The 17059-nt window shown below is 35.0% G+C and overlaps 1 protein-coding gene across 1 annotated transcript in view; it reads right to left on the bottom strand.

Annotated features, from left to right (window-relative positions):
- Positions 1–15297, bottom strand: part of LAMA2 (laminin subunit alpha 2) — a 656337-nt gene extending 641040 nt beyond the window's left edge. Inside the window, exon 1 of the mRNA XM_058435730.1 lies at positions 15130–15297. Coding sequence (XP_058291713.1) covers positions 15130–15241 — 112 coding nt within the window. The 5' untranslated portion in view covers positions 15242–15297. The remainder of the gene's footprint in view (positions 1–15129) is intronic.
- Positions 15298–17059: the final 1762 nt, after the last annotated feature.

Genomic DNA, 17059 nt, shown 5'->3' with positions numbered 1-17059 from the left:
AAGTAAATAAACAAGGGTATTCAAGGTAAACATTTAATTGTTCAAAGAAATTACAACAGGGAGATGAGTGCCTGACAGAAGCTAATTTAAAGTGGTCCTCTGGAAAGGCCTCTGTAAGAGGTGACATTTGACATGAGATTGGAATATTGAGAAGGGGACAGCCATCAGGGATCTAATGCAACAATGCTCTGGACAGAGGAACAGCAAGGACAAAGGCCTTGAGATGGAAAAAAAGTCTTTACTGTTGCTGGAAAATAACAGAAAAAGAGAATAATTTGAAATCAGAGAAAAATACAAGAGCTGTCATGAATAGCCTTAAAATCTAATGAATTTAGAATTTATTCTTATGATGGAAACGCATTGAAAGGGTTTAAGCAGAGGAAAGATCTAGTCTGATTTACTATTTTCAGAGTTCACTTTGCCTATTGCATGGAAAATTGATTGCAAAATGGAAAAGAGAAAAGAAGGGAGAGCAGCTGGAAGGCTGCTGAAGTTGCATAGGCAAAAAAAGAGTGCTATGGTCTAGAAGACAATAGGGACAAAAAGATGTGGATATTTATGGAATAAACTCTGGTGGTGTGGATGACAGACATGCTGATTATTTCAATCTGGGAGGTGAAGGAAAGAGAGAAGTTAATAGTAACTTCTAGACGTCAAATTTGATTCAAGGGGTGAATGATGGTACCATTGTCTGAGTTGGGAAAAGCTGATGGGAAAAGAGTTGAGGAAATGCAGGCACCTATGTTCAATCCTGGCAAATGTTCGCTTTGAAGGACCTGGGAGACAACTAAGCGAAGACATCAGATAAATAGGCAGTTCTATTACCATCCATAACTATGATAGTGGCAACTTAGACTAGCCTATGGCCACTTCTAATCACACTAAAACTATGGCCAACAAGCCTAGTTTCTAGATCTTTTAAGTTAAAGCTCCAGTTGTCCATGCTGAAAACATCACTGATTGTAAAGTCGTTGGATGATTCCATCCTCTTCTGAATACAAATTAAATACTTAATTCCATTTAATCCTTAAAAAGGCACTACTATTTTCATTCTTTTAAAGGTGAGGATGATCAGGTTTAAAGAAGTTAAATAACTCGCTCAACAGCAATATTGCAACAGCACTCAGCCAGCAAGGTGTGAATCTAGGACTCAAACTCTCAATGTCTAACTTCAAAAGCGCTGCGCTCCTTTGTGCCCACACTGCTGGACTTCTGATGCAGTCATAGCTCTAGTACTACATCTCCTGTTAACCAGTAAACTGGCCGATAGAACTTCCATTGCAATCCAAGTTCATAAAGGGGGCTAACTGGATGATATTCTCTACTCTGGGAGTTACCATAAGCAGAATTACAAGATATTTGATCAACAAATAGATGAGATACTCCCTCTTTTTGCTTATTTATTTCCTTATGTAAACAAAAGCTATAACAACAAAACGGTCATTTTTGTAGCACTTCAGTTCCAACTGCAGTTTTGGGGACACCCTGGGCCAATAAATGATTAAGTTAATAACTTAAACTATCCTTTTGCCATCACTTGTCATATATCCATTAATTGACCAGGAAAAGCCCTGGGCCTTGATTATTTTTGCTTTAACACTTCACACAACAAGAAGGAGAAAAAAAGCACACTCTTTCCAATTAAGTTAACAATTCTAGGAGTTGTTATATGACTCAAACTCTTATATGACTCAAAAAATTCAGGCATCCCTGACACAGTTAAGAATTTATTCATTGCTATCTCCAAGGAGTCTTTTAAAAAAAAAGTTCATAGACTCTTCTGATATATCAGGACATAGTGCTGAATCTAAATGGTAAATATTGTTTAAATTGTTAATCTTTTCATAGGAAACCTCACAAAAAAGGGAAATAAAATCACCTCTGCAGCATGTCACTAAAGGAAGCCCTTTACTTATCAATTTGTGCTCTTTCAGGGTTGAGGTCACACGCTGCCATGGGTAGGTGAACGGGCCACAAAGTAGAACTACCTAGGTCCAAATCTTGGTCTCTACCAGTTCACTGGTTGTTTGACTTTTGGAAAGTTACTTAACATTTTGCATTTCAGTTTTCTCTTCTGTTAAATGAGATTAATAGTATCTACCTTTGATAAATTAAGGCATGAGACATGCTTACAGCAGTGCTGGCCCATAGTTAGGTATTCCATAGATGTTAACTAGTTTTATTTCACTATTTCTCACCAAGCAGATCTGAAAACTTAATATAGTCCTAAACTGTCAAAAAGGAAGGTCAGCAGATAAATTAATTTCCATTAAAGTGAATAATAACAGCACGGCAAACATTTTAGAAAAGAATAGCCTGTGAGGGCAATGTTTTATCCAAAGGAATAAATAAAGATAAAATTTCAGATCCTAGGCGAATGATGTTTTCTAAAAAATGTTTCTAAAAAACATTAAGAATAATGTTTTCTCAGCATCACTCCAGTAGCACCACATCAGGAACTCTATGGAGAAAATCAGTCCCTAAAAGTTGAATGAAAAATATTTTATCAAAGCTTGAGAAAGAGAATAAAGAGAATTGAAAAGGTATTTTTGCAGAATTTTAAAACATACCATTATCTACATATAAAGTGTATCTATAGCTATTTACAAAAGCAATAAAGATGGGACACATCAATGAACTCTTTCTATGTTACTGGAATGTGTATGGCAGAAAAAAAAAAAAAATGGAAGGAGGGTGAGGGCATGTTATTCAGCAGGACCAAGACATGGATTCCAAAGTAATCTGTTCACTTTGTCTAACATTGAACACTTCCTAACAAAGAAATATATAAAAAGTCTGTTAAATACAAAATCTGACATATGCGAAGCCAGTCTAATTTTTAAAGATAAATTATACTAGATAAGGAGGGGACATATTGGGCTGGAAACACATAAACCTCAAAAATTTAGTCATTTAAATTGTGATACTAAAAAGTTCTGTGCAATTTGTCTACTTAATCTGGAAATATCTTACTACCACTCATGTTCAGACCCATCAGTGTTTGATAAGCAATATATCTATACATCTGAAATCAGAGCAGTATGAGGCCCTTGAAGAGTGAAAAATTTGGTCAAAGGATAGATCCTTCAGTCTCTGGACATCTCCCAACAAATAAGAAAAAGAAACCAGATCCATCATTTGACACACATATAATGGTATGAGATGGGCACAGAGAAAAGAATCACGTTTTAGGTTCTCAACATTACAAAACCTTTTAAATGCTTTAGAAATCACAAAACTTCAAAGGCTAGAAATAAATGAAGGAAATTCCATATTTTGAGAAATGCTACATCCAGTGCTTCCAACAGGAATTCTTTCTATGAAAAGTACAAAGGACCCCTCCTGATGTGAGCTCAGGAGCTCAGCAAGGAATAAAAATCTCCTCTGCTAATATTCACAATTACAGATATTAGTATGTTTCCTTTGTACTAAGCCTTGCTCATGAGTTCACGGAGTCTCACTCTGTCGCCCAAGCTGGAGTGCGGTGGCGCGATCTCGGCTCACTGCAAGCTCCGCCTTCTGGGTTCCTCAGGTAGTGGCAAACAGGCCCCCCACCACCCCGGCTAATTTTGCATTTTTTTTTTTTATAGAGACGGGTTTCACCTGTTAGTTTAAATCTATTAGGAATAACATCATATGTCCAACTGTGGGTAAGTACACTATCTCTACTCTAGTTTGGGCAAGTGAAAGGAAAGAAGGAAGGGCAGATGATATGGCAGAGATTTTGATTTCTATATGTATGTCTGGCTGGTTTTAACCCTTCCTGCTTTTTCCACAGAAAAAGGATTTCTTCCCCCATAAAAAGAAATGGTATCACTCTCCTAGACTAGACCTGAGGTAAAAACTGAAGTGGTTTTGGCTTTTTCTGATTGCAAAATTTACCTTCATATGGCTATAGATTTTGTAGAATTGGTGAAGAGGCCGGCAGTGAGGAACTTAACTATAGTCCAACACTGTAGAGCTCAAAGAAAGATCTGTGAATCCCTGGAAGTCCACAAGACATTATCCATAGGTACACAAGTTCAAAAATCCTTTTAGTAACAAGATTTAATTATTATCTGCCTTTTCATTGTGTTGACATGTGCACTGATGGTGCAAAAGCAATAGTGGTGGGAAACACTGATGGTATATTAGCACAAATCAAGGCAGGGGTAATAACCATGCTAGTGGTCAGTTTACTTTTCACCACCACACACTCTCAGAAGAAAAAAACAACCAGTTTCACAGATGAATGTACTTGATGAAGTAGTAACAATGATTAAATTTATTAAATCTTGGGTACATCTTTTTAACATCAACTGTATACTGAAGCATGATTGTTGATTTGAGGAAAAGCATTTGTACAATTGTTTTCAGCTGCAAGCTAAACTAGCCACTTTTTTCGTGGAATACCCTATGTACTACAAAAAGTATCTGACTATGGTTTTTAAGGCTCATTTGTTTGATAAACATTTTCTTAAGAATGAATAAAGTAACTGTATTTCAAGAAAAATAACAAAATTTGTCAATAACTACATGAACTTACAAATGAAAATAAAAATTCTGAAAAACTTGTCTCTACCATTGTGAGATTAACAGCTTCTAATATTTAGGGACTTTTCCGGTGAGATCAATAGTGATAAAAATGTGATTAAAAATATTTTATAAGAAAATCTGTCAAGTTGTGGGTGATCTGCATAACTAGTAAATCAGTATCTTCCAAATGATCTGTGAATGATGCTGTAACATCACACATGGGTAAAATTCTTTCCAAGTGCAAGATAGATCTGTGGATTTTAATATAAAAGAGTACAAAAATATCGTTCATGCAGTTTCAGATACCACACTGCAGCCAATCTTTTGAAAACTACCACTTACTGAGTTTTGGTATAGAATCAAAGAATATTTACAGCTATCTTGAAAGGCACTGAAAGACTCCTCTTTTTTCCAACAGCTTATCTATGTTTGTTGTTATATATTTCTTAATATGCTTAAACCAAAATAATTTAAACTAAAATAACATGTAATAATTTGAATGCAGAGGCAGAAATGAGAATCCAGCTCTCTTCTATTAAGCCAGACATTGAAGAGTTTTATTTTGGATATAAAATTATTTTTCATAAAGTTATGTTCTTTTTGTCAACATGTAATTGTTTTATTACTGGTATTTTAAATTAATTAGTAAACATTTTTAAATTTCCCAATTTTAATACAATCAAATAGTAGATATACCATAAATCAAGGTTTCAATTATTTTTAAGAGGATAAAAAGGAATCTTGACACAAAATGTTTCAGAGCCCCTAGACTATTTTTATGATAGTTTTATAATTTCACTGAATACTTACTATTTGCTACTTGTTTGTAGGAAATTGAAGTACATTTTCGGATACCATATTTTCTCCTTATGTAGTAGTATGTATATGTTTACTAAACAAATAATTTGTGCCATGTTTGAAAGCTATGTGTCATGGGTCCTTGAAAACAGGAGAACTAAGTATATTAATATATAACATTATTAACAACATTATTAATACATATACGTATATGAATACATAACATTATTAATTAATAACAAATGGTTAGGAGCCACTGGGGGAAAAAAACAAAGAAAGGGGGTGGAGCAAAACTTCATAACCAATGATGCCTAAGGCCAACTCTGTCATTTATTATAATAACAAATAGTATTAATGATGGTATTTGTATGGTCTGCCTTATTTAACCCTTATAACAACCCCATGAAATAGATTCAAACATTATATTGTCATTTTTTAGATGGAAAATTGAATTTCAGAATAGTTAAATGACTTATCCATGTTTAAGGTAATCTCTTTAGGAAGAGCTAGAGGGAAAATTTATATTCTGGAATTCCAATTACAAATCCAGTGACTTTTCTAATGTATCAGAATGAAAAAATGAATAGTTGCACATTATGTGTTAGGCAAGATTGAAACTTTTTGATGGTAAACGGGCCTTTAAGAAGTGTTTTGTCTGAAATATTTTCAAAATCCAGTGTTCCCAAGTTTAGAAAAGCAGTTTTCTCTAGAGATTTGTTAGAGTACTATATGATTTTCTGAAGTAGGTTTTTTGGTTTTGTTTTTTGGTGGTGTTTTTGTTTAATAGTAGATTTAATACAAAATAGACACACTAAAAATCTAATACACAAGTAGACACACTAAAAATCCTCCCTATCCAGACTTGTATTAAATAATGTATTCCAAGAATATTTTTTTAATATAGTAATTAGGGAGAGTCCAAATAAAGACAATCTATATTGAGAGATTTTCTGCAATCCAATTAGACCTTCCACTGAAGGCCATGCTGAAATTAACTTACACTGTGTGTCAAACACGCCAAATTGTCATCTCTACCCAAGCAAGTGTCAATGAAAACATATACTTCATAGACTAAGAATAATAAGTAACCTTTATGAAGTGCTTACTATACGCCATATATTTATCTAAACATATTATATGTATTAAAGAAGTTTTTAAAAAATAGTTTATCAACAAAATACATATTCAACAATGAGATTCCTAGAAAAAATGTTTATTGTATCACATTTGAAGGATGAATAACTACAAATTATTGCAAAAATTTCCATCATGTTGCCTGTTTTAAATCACTACTCACATGGAGCTACTAACATAACTGTTAGCTAATTATAGGAACTTGTGTTTCTTCTTATCTCTGTTACTTCTTATACTCTGTTACTGAGTAACCTCGACAGAATTATTCAATCTCTTGGCAATGAGATAAATAGTTTGCCATCTATAATCTCTTAGGGTCTACTCAAAGAAATTTTTAGAATATTTTGCTGTTCTTAAGCAAAAAGGATGTTATATGCAAAGCAAATTTTTTTTTTTTTTAGTTTTATGCTCATAAAATAAAGAAGAAAAGAGCTAGTATTTACTGATTAGCTGGCAAGTATTTTCACATTCATTATCTAACCTCAACCTATTTTACAAATAGAAAATTTAACTCCGTGGACTCAGGCTTTTGATCTTAGTAAAGTGGCGACTTGGCTATGAATCTGATTCTAGTCTTCTCCCAAGTCCATACGTTTTCTACAATTCAGTTACCTCCAAAGCCGAGTACTGTATGTGGAAACTAAAGGTATAAAGAGGTACGTATTGATAAGAGTTTTTATTGTAGGCTAAGCTATAAAGTTGAGAATAAAGAAATACTGCAGCACAAATTCTAATTAGAACAGAATTCAAACACTTGTGTTTTCAAGTATATAAGCAAATTCCTTCCTTCACAAACAGTCTCAACTGAATTTGGTATACCACATGATGTTGGAGAAGAGTGTTTCTTTCAGCCAGAGAATGTCATGTCAGATTGTTAGGCTTAATTCATTTTTTGAGGCATTTTGAAAATGAACATTTATTGAGGCCTTACTAGCTGTTTCATGTTTTATATTCAGTGTTTTACATATGCATCACGACAACAAAAATCAAACGGACAACATACTAAATATACGAATTCGGTCCTGTGAGTGCTAGGCTGTAAATGGTACATGTGCACTGGTGCTGCAATTACATACATACACAAATACACCCTCTCAAAATCTGGGAGATTAGAAAACTTTTGTCTTGACTGAGTTCAACTTCAAATGAAAGTCTTTAAATGTTTTTATGAAGATGTCAAGGTTTTTCATCTTTTCAGAAGGAATTTTGAGATTAACCTTGCTCTGATTCTTAGGTATATCTATTTGGTTCTTGTTCTTTTCATTCACTGACATTTACACATTGACTATTTTTAAAGAGTTCATCATGCAGTATAATAAATACCATTGTGTTTCTAGCTTGCTGAAGTAACTTCTGTAAAGTGATTTCAGAAAAGCCAATAAAGAATCAATTAATATTTTCTTATAGCCTAGTGTCCAGTAATCAAAGTTCTAAGAATGTAAAGACTAAAATTTGATGAATGCATTTGAATTAATGCATAGTTTTAAGTAATACACATGTGTATATGTCTACATAGTAATAAGCAGCATGTGTGTGTGTGTGTGCGTGTGTGTGTATGTGTGTGTATTTAAATGAAAAAGACCCTTCAAGACTACATATTTTATTTTTTGTTCTTCCATAATACCAAATGAGTCTCTGGTTATGACAGACTAACATAACTCAGAAATGGATATATTTTTTTTCTCAGGGTATTTTATAAAAGATAAATATATAAAAGTCCAAAAGAGATGATAGTTAGGATCCACAAAGTCAAGAGCAGGACCGTAATTTAATTTCTAACTCTAAAACAAGCATTGGAATTTTTATTTGTCCTTGACAAGTTGCTGGGCATATTTTCCTTCTACAAACTGAGGATAATTATATTAATCTACTAAACAGCTCTGCTATGTAAGTAAATTTGTTAATGCTCACAATGCACTACATATTATTATACCAATCTAAACCATCTGGCACTTAAGACGCAGCTAAATGAAGAGCCTTGGGGAGGTACACAGTTCGGGGGTCAGTTGAGTGGACTACACATACAGAGACATACTTAACATTGCATAAGGTACATTTCCTAAGTGCCAGGTACTAAATAGCTCCTGAGGTTTTCATCATCAGGAATTTGCATAGATTAACTTGTTATTTGAACTTGATTAGGCATGTCACAGAGGCCGATATTATGAATAATAACCCATTAATAGGCAATCCTCAATGAGCTTTTGTAAATGTCACGTGTCCAAATAAAAGCCAAATAGCATAAAGTTCCCATATTAAGATCCACACTCAAGATTACTTAGGAGAAAAACATTTTTAAACCCATATTATACATCTTTGACAAGCAAATGTCTTTAGCTTTAACTCACCCTGAAAATATGTCTCAAACCATCTTTAGATAGTAATTACCTGTGGCTTTTAATAAGGAAGATTTAAGTAAAGTTTTGCCTTACTATCTTCCTAAATGTTATATTTGTTAGAATTATCTATTTTAATTACCTTATTTTATTCACAGGAAGAATACTAAAAGAAAAGGAAAATAAAGAAAGGGAGGAAGGAAGAAAGGAAGGGAGAAAGAGAAGAGAGGGAGAGAAAAGGAAAAGCTATCCAATTTTTTTTACCTTTTTTGTTCTAAATGACAGAATTAGGCCAAAATTGCATTACTATAGTCCAAAAGGTTATTGTTAAAGCTTACAAGTGATTCTTAAAACAGTAACAAAAATAGAAATAGAACATAGAATAAGTTTCTGAATGTAAAAGAGGTAGCATTTGAAATTTCATGTCATAAAAGAAATCATCAGATCAATACATCACTATGTCATTTTCAACAATTGTGTCTAAACTTTAGCGTTTGATATTGTAATAGATAATAAAAAAGGGAACTCCAAAGTACCTATATGTCCATGTGGGATTGTGAATAATTAATTTTTGTTTTAAAGTGCATACTATTTAAAATTACCCTTAAAAATCTGTCATATTTCTAACTACACTGGAGCAAAATTTTTAAAAGCTGCGGAAGTTCCCTGCACACAAGTTGTTTCTGAGGTACTGATATATTTTGAATAATGGAATAGCACTGAGTTGCCGAAGGGAAGAAAAGAAGTGTTACAAAGATGCATCTGAGCTTCACCATGATAAGATGGTTGAAGTGGAATGCTCTTGAACGTAGAATCACTTAAATGTGTTCTATCAATGGAGTGTTTGGGACAAGAGATAAATCTAAAATAATTCTATGCTTGGACTGTTGGTTTAGTCCCATGGATTAGTGCGTATTTGAGAAAAAAAAAAAAAACTGTGATTTTATTCATTTATTTAACTCTGTTAAAACTCACCGATGCCTCCCCGTCTCACTCAGACAAAAAGGCAAAATCTGTACAATTAAGGTCAACAATGCTATGTGTTCCAGTTTCGCATTTCTCCTCTGAGCCTTCTCACCATGCTCCAAGCTTAGATCCTCACAGGCCTACTCCCTGTACAGAGAGTACTCTTCCCCCTGATAACTGCACGAATCACTCCCCTATCACCTTCAAGTGTTTGCCCAAGTGAGATCCTCTCAAAGAGGTCAACCTTTACCAACTCTTTAAAATAGCCATCAACCTCCCTCCATGCCTAGAACTCCTGACTGTCCTTACCCCATTGTATTTGTTTGTCCAGGGCATTTATCGTCAACTATATTTTATACAATATAGGTGTTCTTATGTCGCTTCATTATATATTCATCATAGTCCTGTCTGCTCATCTCCATCCCAACTAAATATTAGTTCCACAAGAGCAGGAATTTTTTTATCTTCTTTACTCACTGTAAACATTCATTCATTTGCCATATTCCAATGCATATAAGCCCAACCCCACCAATTTCCTTCACAACTTCTGACCTCTAAATTCAGTCTTACCAATGGGGAAAGCCTAGAGTTAGTTTTATTCCTATCTGCTTGGTATATACTAAGCCCGGAAAATCTACTTTTATCTTTCTCTAAACTCTATCTTGTTTTCTCATTTACTGAAACTGAGCTTCTGCCTAAATTCCTGTTTAGCTATCGAGTTTCAAGTTGCAACTATAAACAAATCCTAAACCCGAATCTTCCAGATTAGAAGTTAAACCATTTGTGCAACCATTTACAATAATTATTGACAATAATTTCTTCCTGATCTTTTTCACATGGTTTCTAGATGCTAAATAAGGCCCTACTGCAAACTGGACAGATGATAAGTTGCAATTCTTTTTAAATTTTTGTTTTGTTTTGTTTTGTTTAGATAGAGTCTCCCTCTTTTGCCCAGTCTGGAGTGCAATGACACGATCTCGGCTCACTGCAACCTCTGCCTCTAGGGTTCAAGTGATTCTCCTGCCTCAGCCTCCCGAGTAGCTGGGATTACAGGCACATGCCACCACACCTGGCTAATTTTTGTATTTTCAGTAGAGACACGGTTTCCGTTACGTTGGTCAGGCTGGTCTTGCACTCCTGACCTCAGGTGATCCACCCACCAAGGCCTCCCAAAGTGCGATTACAGGAGTGAGCCACCTTGCCCAGCCCCCAGCATCTCTTGATATAGATTCAGTTCATTAGTTTGCATGGAATCCTAGGGTAGAAAAATCTTAAGATAGACCAGAAATCTGTATGCATTGATATGTGAAATATAACATAATATAAAATTTATATAAATTTTATTAATTCTATGACATCTATAATATTCAGTGTTGAATATGTTCATATAAATATTTTGAATATGTTGAAATGCCATGCATTTTATCTGTTATGAGTCATTTTTACTAAACAATTAGGTCAGTATATGGCAAACAAACCAAAAAGTTACGTATGCGGCAAAGAAAAATATTTAAAAAAATTAATTGCAGGTTTATGGCCACTATGAGTCCCCTGAAAATTGCTCAGGTAATTTATAAAGTATTCTTGCGTGTTATAACACAAGATGTTTCAGAACTGTGCAATTGACGGTGATGTGGAAAATCCATGCTAAATATCTAAGTATTCTTGCCAAAAATGTGTGAAGATTGTCTCAAACATGTTTTTATTTTAAATCCCAGAAGGGATTTAAAAACACATTTTTATATATTTAACATTTTCTTGACATTTTAAGAATTCAGAAATTTAAATACAAGTATGCACTCTAAAAACAATAGACTATAATATTAGAATCTTAGAATTGAAAAATGGCTAGACAGTTGATGAGTCTTAACTTCCTCGCAGTAGAGGCATTCCCTTATAAAGCATCCCTCACTAATTGTACATTTGATCACTGCATGGTCATTTCCAGAAGCAAGTTGCTCAAACACAATTCAGTTATTTCTGAACAGCTCAAAAAGGCGTGGGGAGGGAGTGAGGAGAGGAGCCATTTTCTCTATATTATAAAATTCAAACCTGGTTGTTTGTCATGTTCTTCTATGGATCCACGTTCAGCCTTTAGAATAGTTCCTCTTTAACATAATGACTCTTCTGAAAATTTGAGGACATTTCTTATGATCGCCTTCCCTAAATCTTTCCTTGTTCAGATGGAAAGATTTTACTTGGGACATTCCTCTTCTGAAAATCTTCTCAGATTCTTAACCATTCTGCTCTCCCTTCTCTGAATCTACACTCATTTGTCAATGAAATACCCAAATGTGTGTTAACCAACAGACCTATGTGCTTCTGTGAGTTTTGTATAAAAGTGAGCCAACCTTTTTTGTCACTATATTACACTATATGTTCATATCGAACTTGCTGCAATTCAGAGTGGCCTTTCTCTTCCTGTCTTCATATTCATTCCTAAACATATAAAGAATATAACTAATTTCCAGAAGAGAACAAATGGACTTTTTTTTAACATGGGGATATGAATAATAAAAGCAACTTCATGTAGGTGCCATTCCTGGTCCAGGCTATAGAGACCTGTAAAATTTCTGAACTTGCTAGTAACCAGCTTAGCCACCTGTATCAATTTTGGACCACCTGCAGTTCTGATAAGCTTAGATTTTACATTTTCCATCAAGCCATTACCAAGATAGTTGAGCATAAGAAAACCTCTGTTGCACTGCTCGAGACTTCCTTCCGGATTGACCTTAATCCACTATGAAATATTCTTTGTGAACTACTTTTCAATCAGTTGCAATTTACCTACCATTATGCTTCAGTTTCCACATATTATTCACAAGAATATCAGAAAACATTTTAGACACTGCCTTGCTGAAATGCAGAATCATTTTGATTACATCATTCTATTTCTTCAATTTTAAATATAGCTAAAGAATTTCCTTGGAATATCATTCTTGCTGAATCAATGCTATTCATACTACAATCGAGTATGCTATAGAAACCACATAAGATTTCAAAGAAAAAGTAAAAAACAAAAAGTCTGGTTATGTTTTTCACTCAATTGCAACACCTAAAAATGGTTGATTCATGTCAAAAATTCTTAATAAATTGGCGTCGAATTATAAGGGGAAATAGAACTTCTACACAATTAGCACTTGCCTAGAAAGGTCAGTGCTAGTATAATCGAAAACAGAAAAGTTGATCATAGCCAGGAAAACCCTTCTCCAGTCAAACTTATATCCCATGATTTTCACAGAGGGCTTGCTTCAATGGAACAACACTGAAAAGAAAACACGGCCTAAAAAATTAATGGAAAGAAACCTTGGAACCATAAAAAAGGGAATTCAGCACAAACAATACCGGAAGTGTTTTAGTTGTTGAAAATGAAGTTATTCTTATGTAAACTTAAATTACAACTACTGGAAGCCTAAGTTCTAAATTTGTACTTTGAGAATAATAATATCTGAAGGTGAATAAAGATCACGTACATAAGGCATTTTTAAATCATAAATCACTATCCAATTTTAAAGTTTCGTGAATTTTACATACTTTTAACATTAACAGGTTTAAGTCATTTATCCTTGAGCCAACCTCTACATATATTGTAAATGGTCCATGACAAAGACAATAATATATACTAGAATGCAGATTATAGCAGCCTATAGTAGATTGTATGTTGTAGCTATTTTGAATAAAATTCCTTATTGTATGTAGCATTTAAGTGGTATCTTGACAGAATGGTGGTATAAACCCTTCCTCCTGAATTCACTTCATCTTGTGCCTGGGTCATAGAAATCAGAGTTAATATTACCTTATTTGAAAAGAGAGCAAATAAGAAGGGAGAAGAAAAAAGAGAAATCCTGTGTGTGCACAGGATAATTCTTAGCAACAATTTACTTGATCCCTACTCTGCATGCTTTGAGTTTCTGCCCCATTCCAAGTGGACATAAGGATTGGTGCCCCTGGCCCCTCATTTCTCCCAGCTGCCTAACATTATTAAAATATTATGTCTTGTTTAAACACATCTTGTAATTAAGCAAAGTTTAATAGTTAAAAGTAGTATTTTTAAAAATAAGTGGCCAGAGATACTCTTAAAATCACTCTCATAAATTATATTAATTAAGTCATATTGGCCCCATTTTACCTCTCAGAGAAGCAAAAGCAAAAATAGAAGAAAAAAAGTTGTATAGTGAATGCAAGGTCATTTTTATTCCAAGAATTTTAATCAGGGAGTTATTATTATAGAAGGAGCTTGGGATATCTCTTTACTCCTTAAAAAATAGTACTGCTAAAAATGCTAGATTATAAGAACAAATATCAGAACTATTGACTTGGCTAGAAGTTAACTGGAAGAAGGATAAGTATACTTCAAAACTTAAGCAGATTCAGCCTCATTAAAACTTTTAAAAGCTTCTAACCTACAGATTTTGTACTCTTAGGTTAAACATTTTGATATTTAAAACCGAATAATAAATATTTCTTAATTTTTTTTACTTTGATACAGGTTTTCCAACTTAAAGAATTGTTTGCTGAAATAATGTGTTACAAAGTATGTCTTAGAATGCTGCACATGTGCTTCCTGTAAAATTCATGATAATAAAATAACTCTTCAAAGACTCCCCAAAGTTTCAGAAATGAGAGATATATATACATAAACACTAAGAGGCTCTGAGGAGAATAAGTTATTTGAGTTACATTAAATACAGCCATCTTCCAAAGTCCCCCAAAGTGTCTATCTAGTCACTGTGGCCTTAAAGTACACATGACATAGAAGTCTCCTCTGTATTTAAGCAGAAGGAGAAATTTCACGATTTCACTACAATAAAATAGGATATGAAGATAAGATGCGGGTTTGAAAAAGGTGAGGCTGGAGGCGCCATTGCCATGAAAGAAAAAAAAAACAAAAACCACATAACTTCTTTAGAAATCCTGTTTTAAAAGTTGAAAACAAAGTTCTGTAAAACTTATGTATATGTATGTAATTTTTTTTTAGATGCATCAGCTACCCTCTGTAAAGTCCCAGGATGAACCACACGGCTTGGGAAACCTTTCTCTGCAGGATGGGATCTGATTTGAAGAAATTCTTTTTTTTCCAATTGGAAAAAGTTTTCCTCTTGGAAAGATTTCAGAAATCAATTTACAGGATGTATCATGATAGCAAGACCTCTTCGAAACGAATGAACAATGAAAAGCACTCCCCGTTCCTTTTGCAGGACTTAGGTAATTCCCCCTACACGACACTCTCATGGCATTGAACTTGAACTTGCTTCAAGTTCCTCTCTTTGAAGGCGAAGCGAGACGGCAGTCCCCAGACAGCAACTCTCGGAAGAGTGGAAGAAGTGAGGAGTCTCGGTCCCGGCAAAGGATGCAACCCAAGCCCATGCCTCGACTGTACCTCTTTGCTGATGTGCCTGTGACTGCCGCTGCTGCTGCGGCCGCTGCGCCTGTACGCCCCCGAGGCCTCCGGAGAGCAGCAGGAGGAGGAGGACCTCGGCGGCTCCCGGCATCTTAGTGGCTCCGACCGGATCCACTTCTCAGGAGCCAGAGGAGTCGCTGCCGCCCTGTCCCCTGGCCTTGGCTTGTGAGCTGAGCGAGCAGCAGCTGCTGGAGAAGAGGAGGAGACAGCCCCCTCTGGCTTTGGCCGGGCCGCCGCCTGAGGGTGGGGGAGAAAGAGGACACTCCTCCACTCTCGCCTTCCCCGGGCACGCGGCCCCAGGACGGCCCTCTATTAAAGGATCCTCCTTTCCTAGAGCGCTCCTTCCCTCTGAGACCGGATCATTCCTAGCTTGACCTGGTATCTGAACTTCTTTTAAATTAAAGAAAGTGCACATGTACCCTAAAACCTAAAGTATAATAAAAAAAAAAAAAAGAAAGAAAGTAATTGACATGAAAGCACTTTGAAATCTGTAAAATCCCTACACATGGAAAACATTATTTCTGGGAAATGCAAACAGCTAGGAACTTTTACCTCTTGAGAAAGGCCTGGCAAAACTGTGTGCAGCCACTGTGTACCTAGAAGATCCAAGACGTCCCCAAGGCCAGAGTGTCTGAGAAGTTACTAGCCGAGGGAAGGTGCCCTCTGGGGACACTGCAGGCCGGGGAACTTACTGCTAGGTAGGCTGCGGGAGGGCAGTAAAGGGAGTGAAAAATAAAACAGCCCCCATGGCGTCCCTGAAATGTTCCTGATCAAAGTAATGGTTAGAATGAAGGCTTTCAGTTCAGTTAGGAGACATTTACTTAAAGGTAATAAAGGCCTTTACAATAATTTCCTTCCAGACTCACAATTTCATCTCTTCCAGTCCTGGTTTCTCCTCTTTAACTCAACAGAACTACTGCCATTCCTAGTTTTTGTTGTTTTTTCGTTTGTTTTTTATGGCCTAGGTCAGTGGTTCTCGTGAGGTTTAAAACAACTCTTTAATGGATTCTGTGAGTTGCAGGATGTCTTTTGGTTTACACCAGGAACGGTGGGTACTGCAGGCCTTAGTGTACTGTGGGGTCAGGGTGTGAGCTGTCCCTCAGTGGTCAGGACAGTCCTACAACATATTTCGTCCTTGGACTCTGAATGGGCCACTGGTCATTTATGTAGTGAGTAAACAAACAAACAAAACAACAAAACCTTGCCTTATATTTGAAACCTAATTTAAGTTTGTTTCCACATCAAATTTTTTTTTGTTTTTGTTTTTGTTTTTTCCAGGATGCATCTACTATATACATTGAGAAGATAATTTACTTTGTGTTTTTGGATTTTACACCCATTTGCCAATGGGTGTAAAATGTGCTTTCAGAGAAGCACATCACTGATGACAACCTTGCCCATGGTACTTGAGTCGCCAGCACAATATCAACACCCCATCGATACGGGTCATCTAAGAGTAGGTGGAAACTTTTATTTTATTTTGCCTCCTAAGGTAGTTTTACCCAAGCATTTATATATTGAAATACATATTGTCTTATATAGATAGTTTTCTTTTTTTATAGATGTTGTATTATCTAAATATTATATTAAAGTTGAATTTTCTTTCAGTAAAATTAAGAGAATATTGCTTCGAAGAGAATTGATCGAAAATCACTAGCCAAAGCCCATTCTTTAATATTATTCATGTTTTTTAGTTCTGTTAATATTACACCAGAAAGCTTTATAATTCTTTTACCTTACTGTGGAAATTTGCAAAATGTAGTCTGCCCATGTCTGCACACTTATACGTTATTTATTATTTATTATTATAATAAACAACAATAAAACTTATATTTGAGAGTTTATTGTAATTGAAACCCCAGTGTTTTTAATTTGGTCTAATTTTGCCTAAAAGTGTTTTTCAGGTACA

Source organism: Hylobates moloch, unplaced genomic scaffold, assembly GCF_009828535.3.
Source record: "Hylobates moloch isolate HMO894 unplaced genomic scaffold, HMol_V3 SCAFFOLD_2, whole genome shotgun sequence".
Classification (NCBI taxonomy): domain Eukaryota; kingdom Metazoa; phylum Chordata; class Mammalia; order Primates; family Hylobatidae; genus Hylobates; species Hylobates moloch.
The sequence above is the reverse complement of the archived record's forward strand: the minus strand, read 5'-3'. Positions and strand labels throughout refer to the sequence as shown.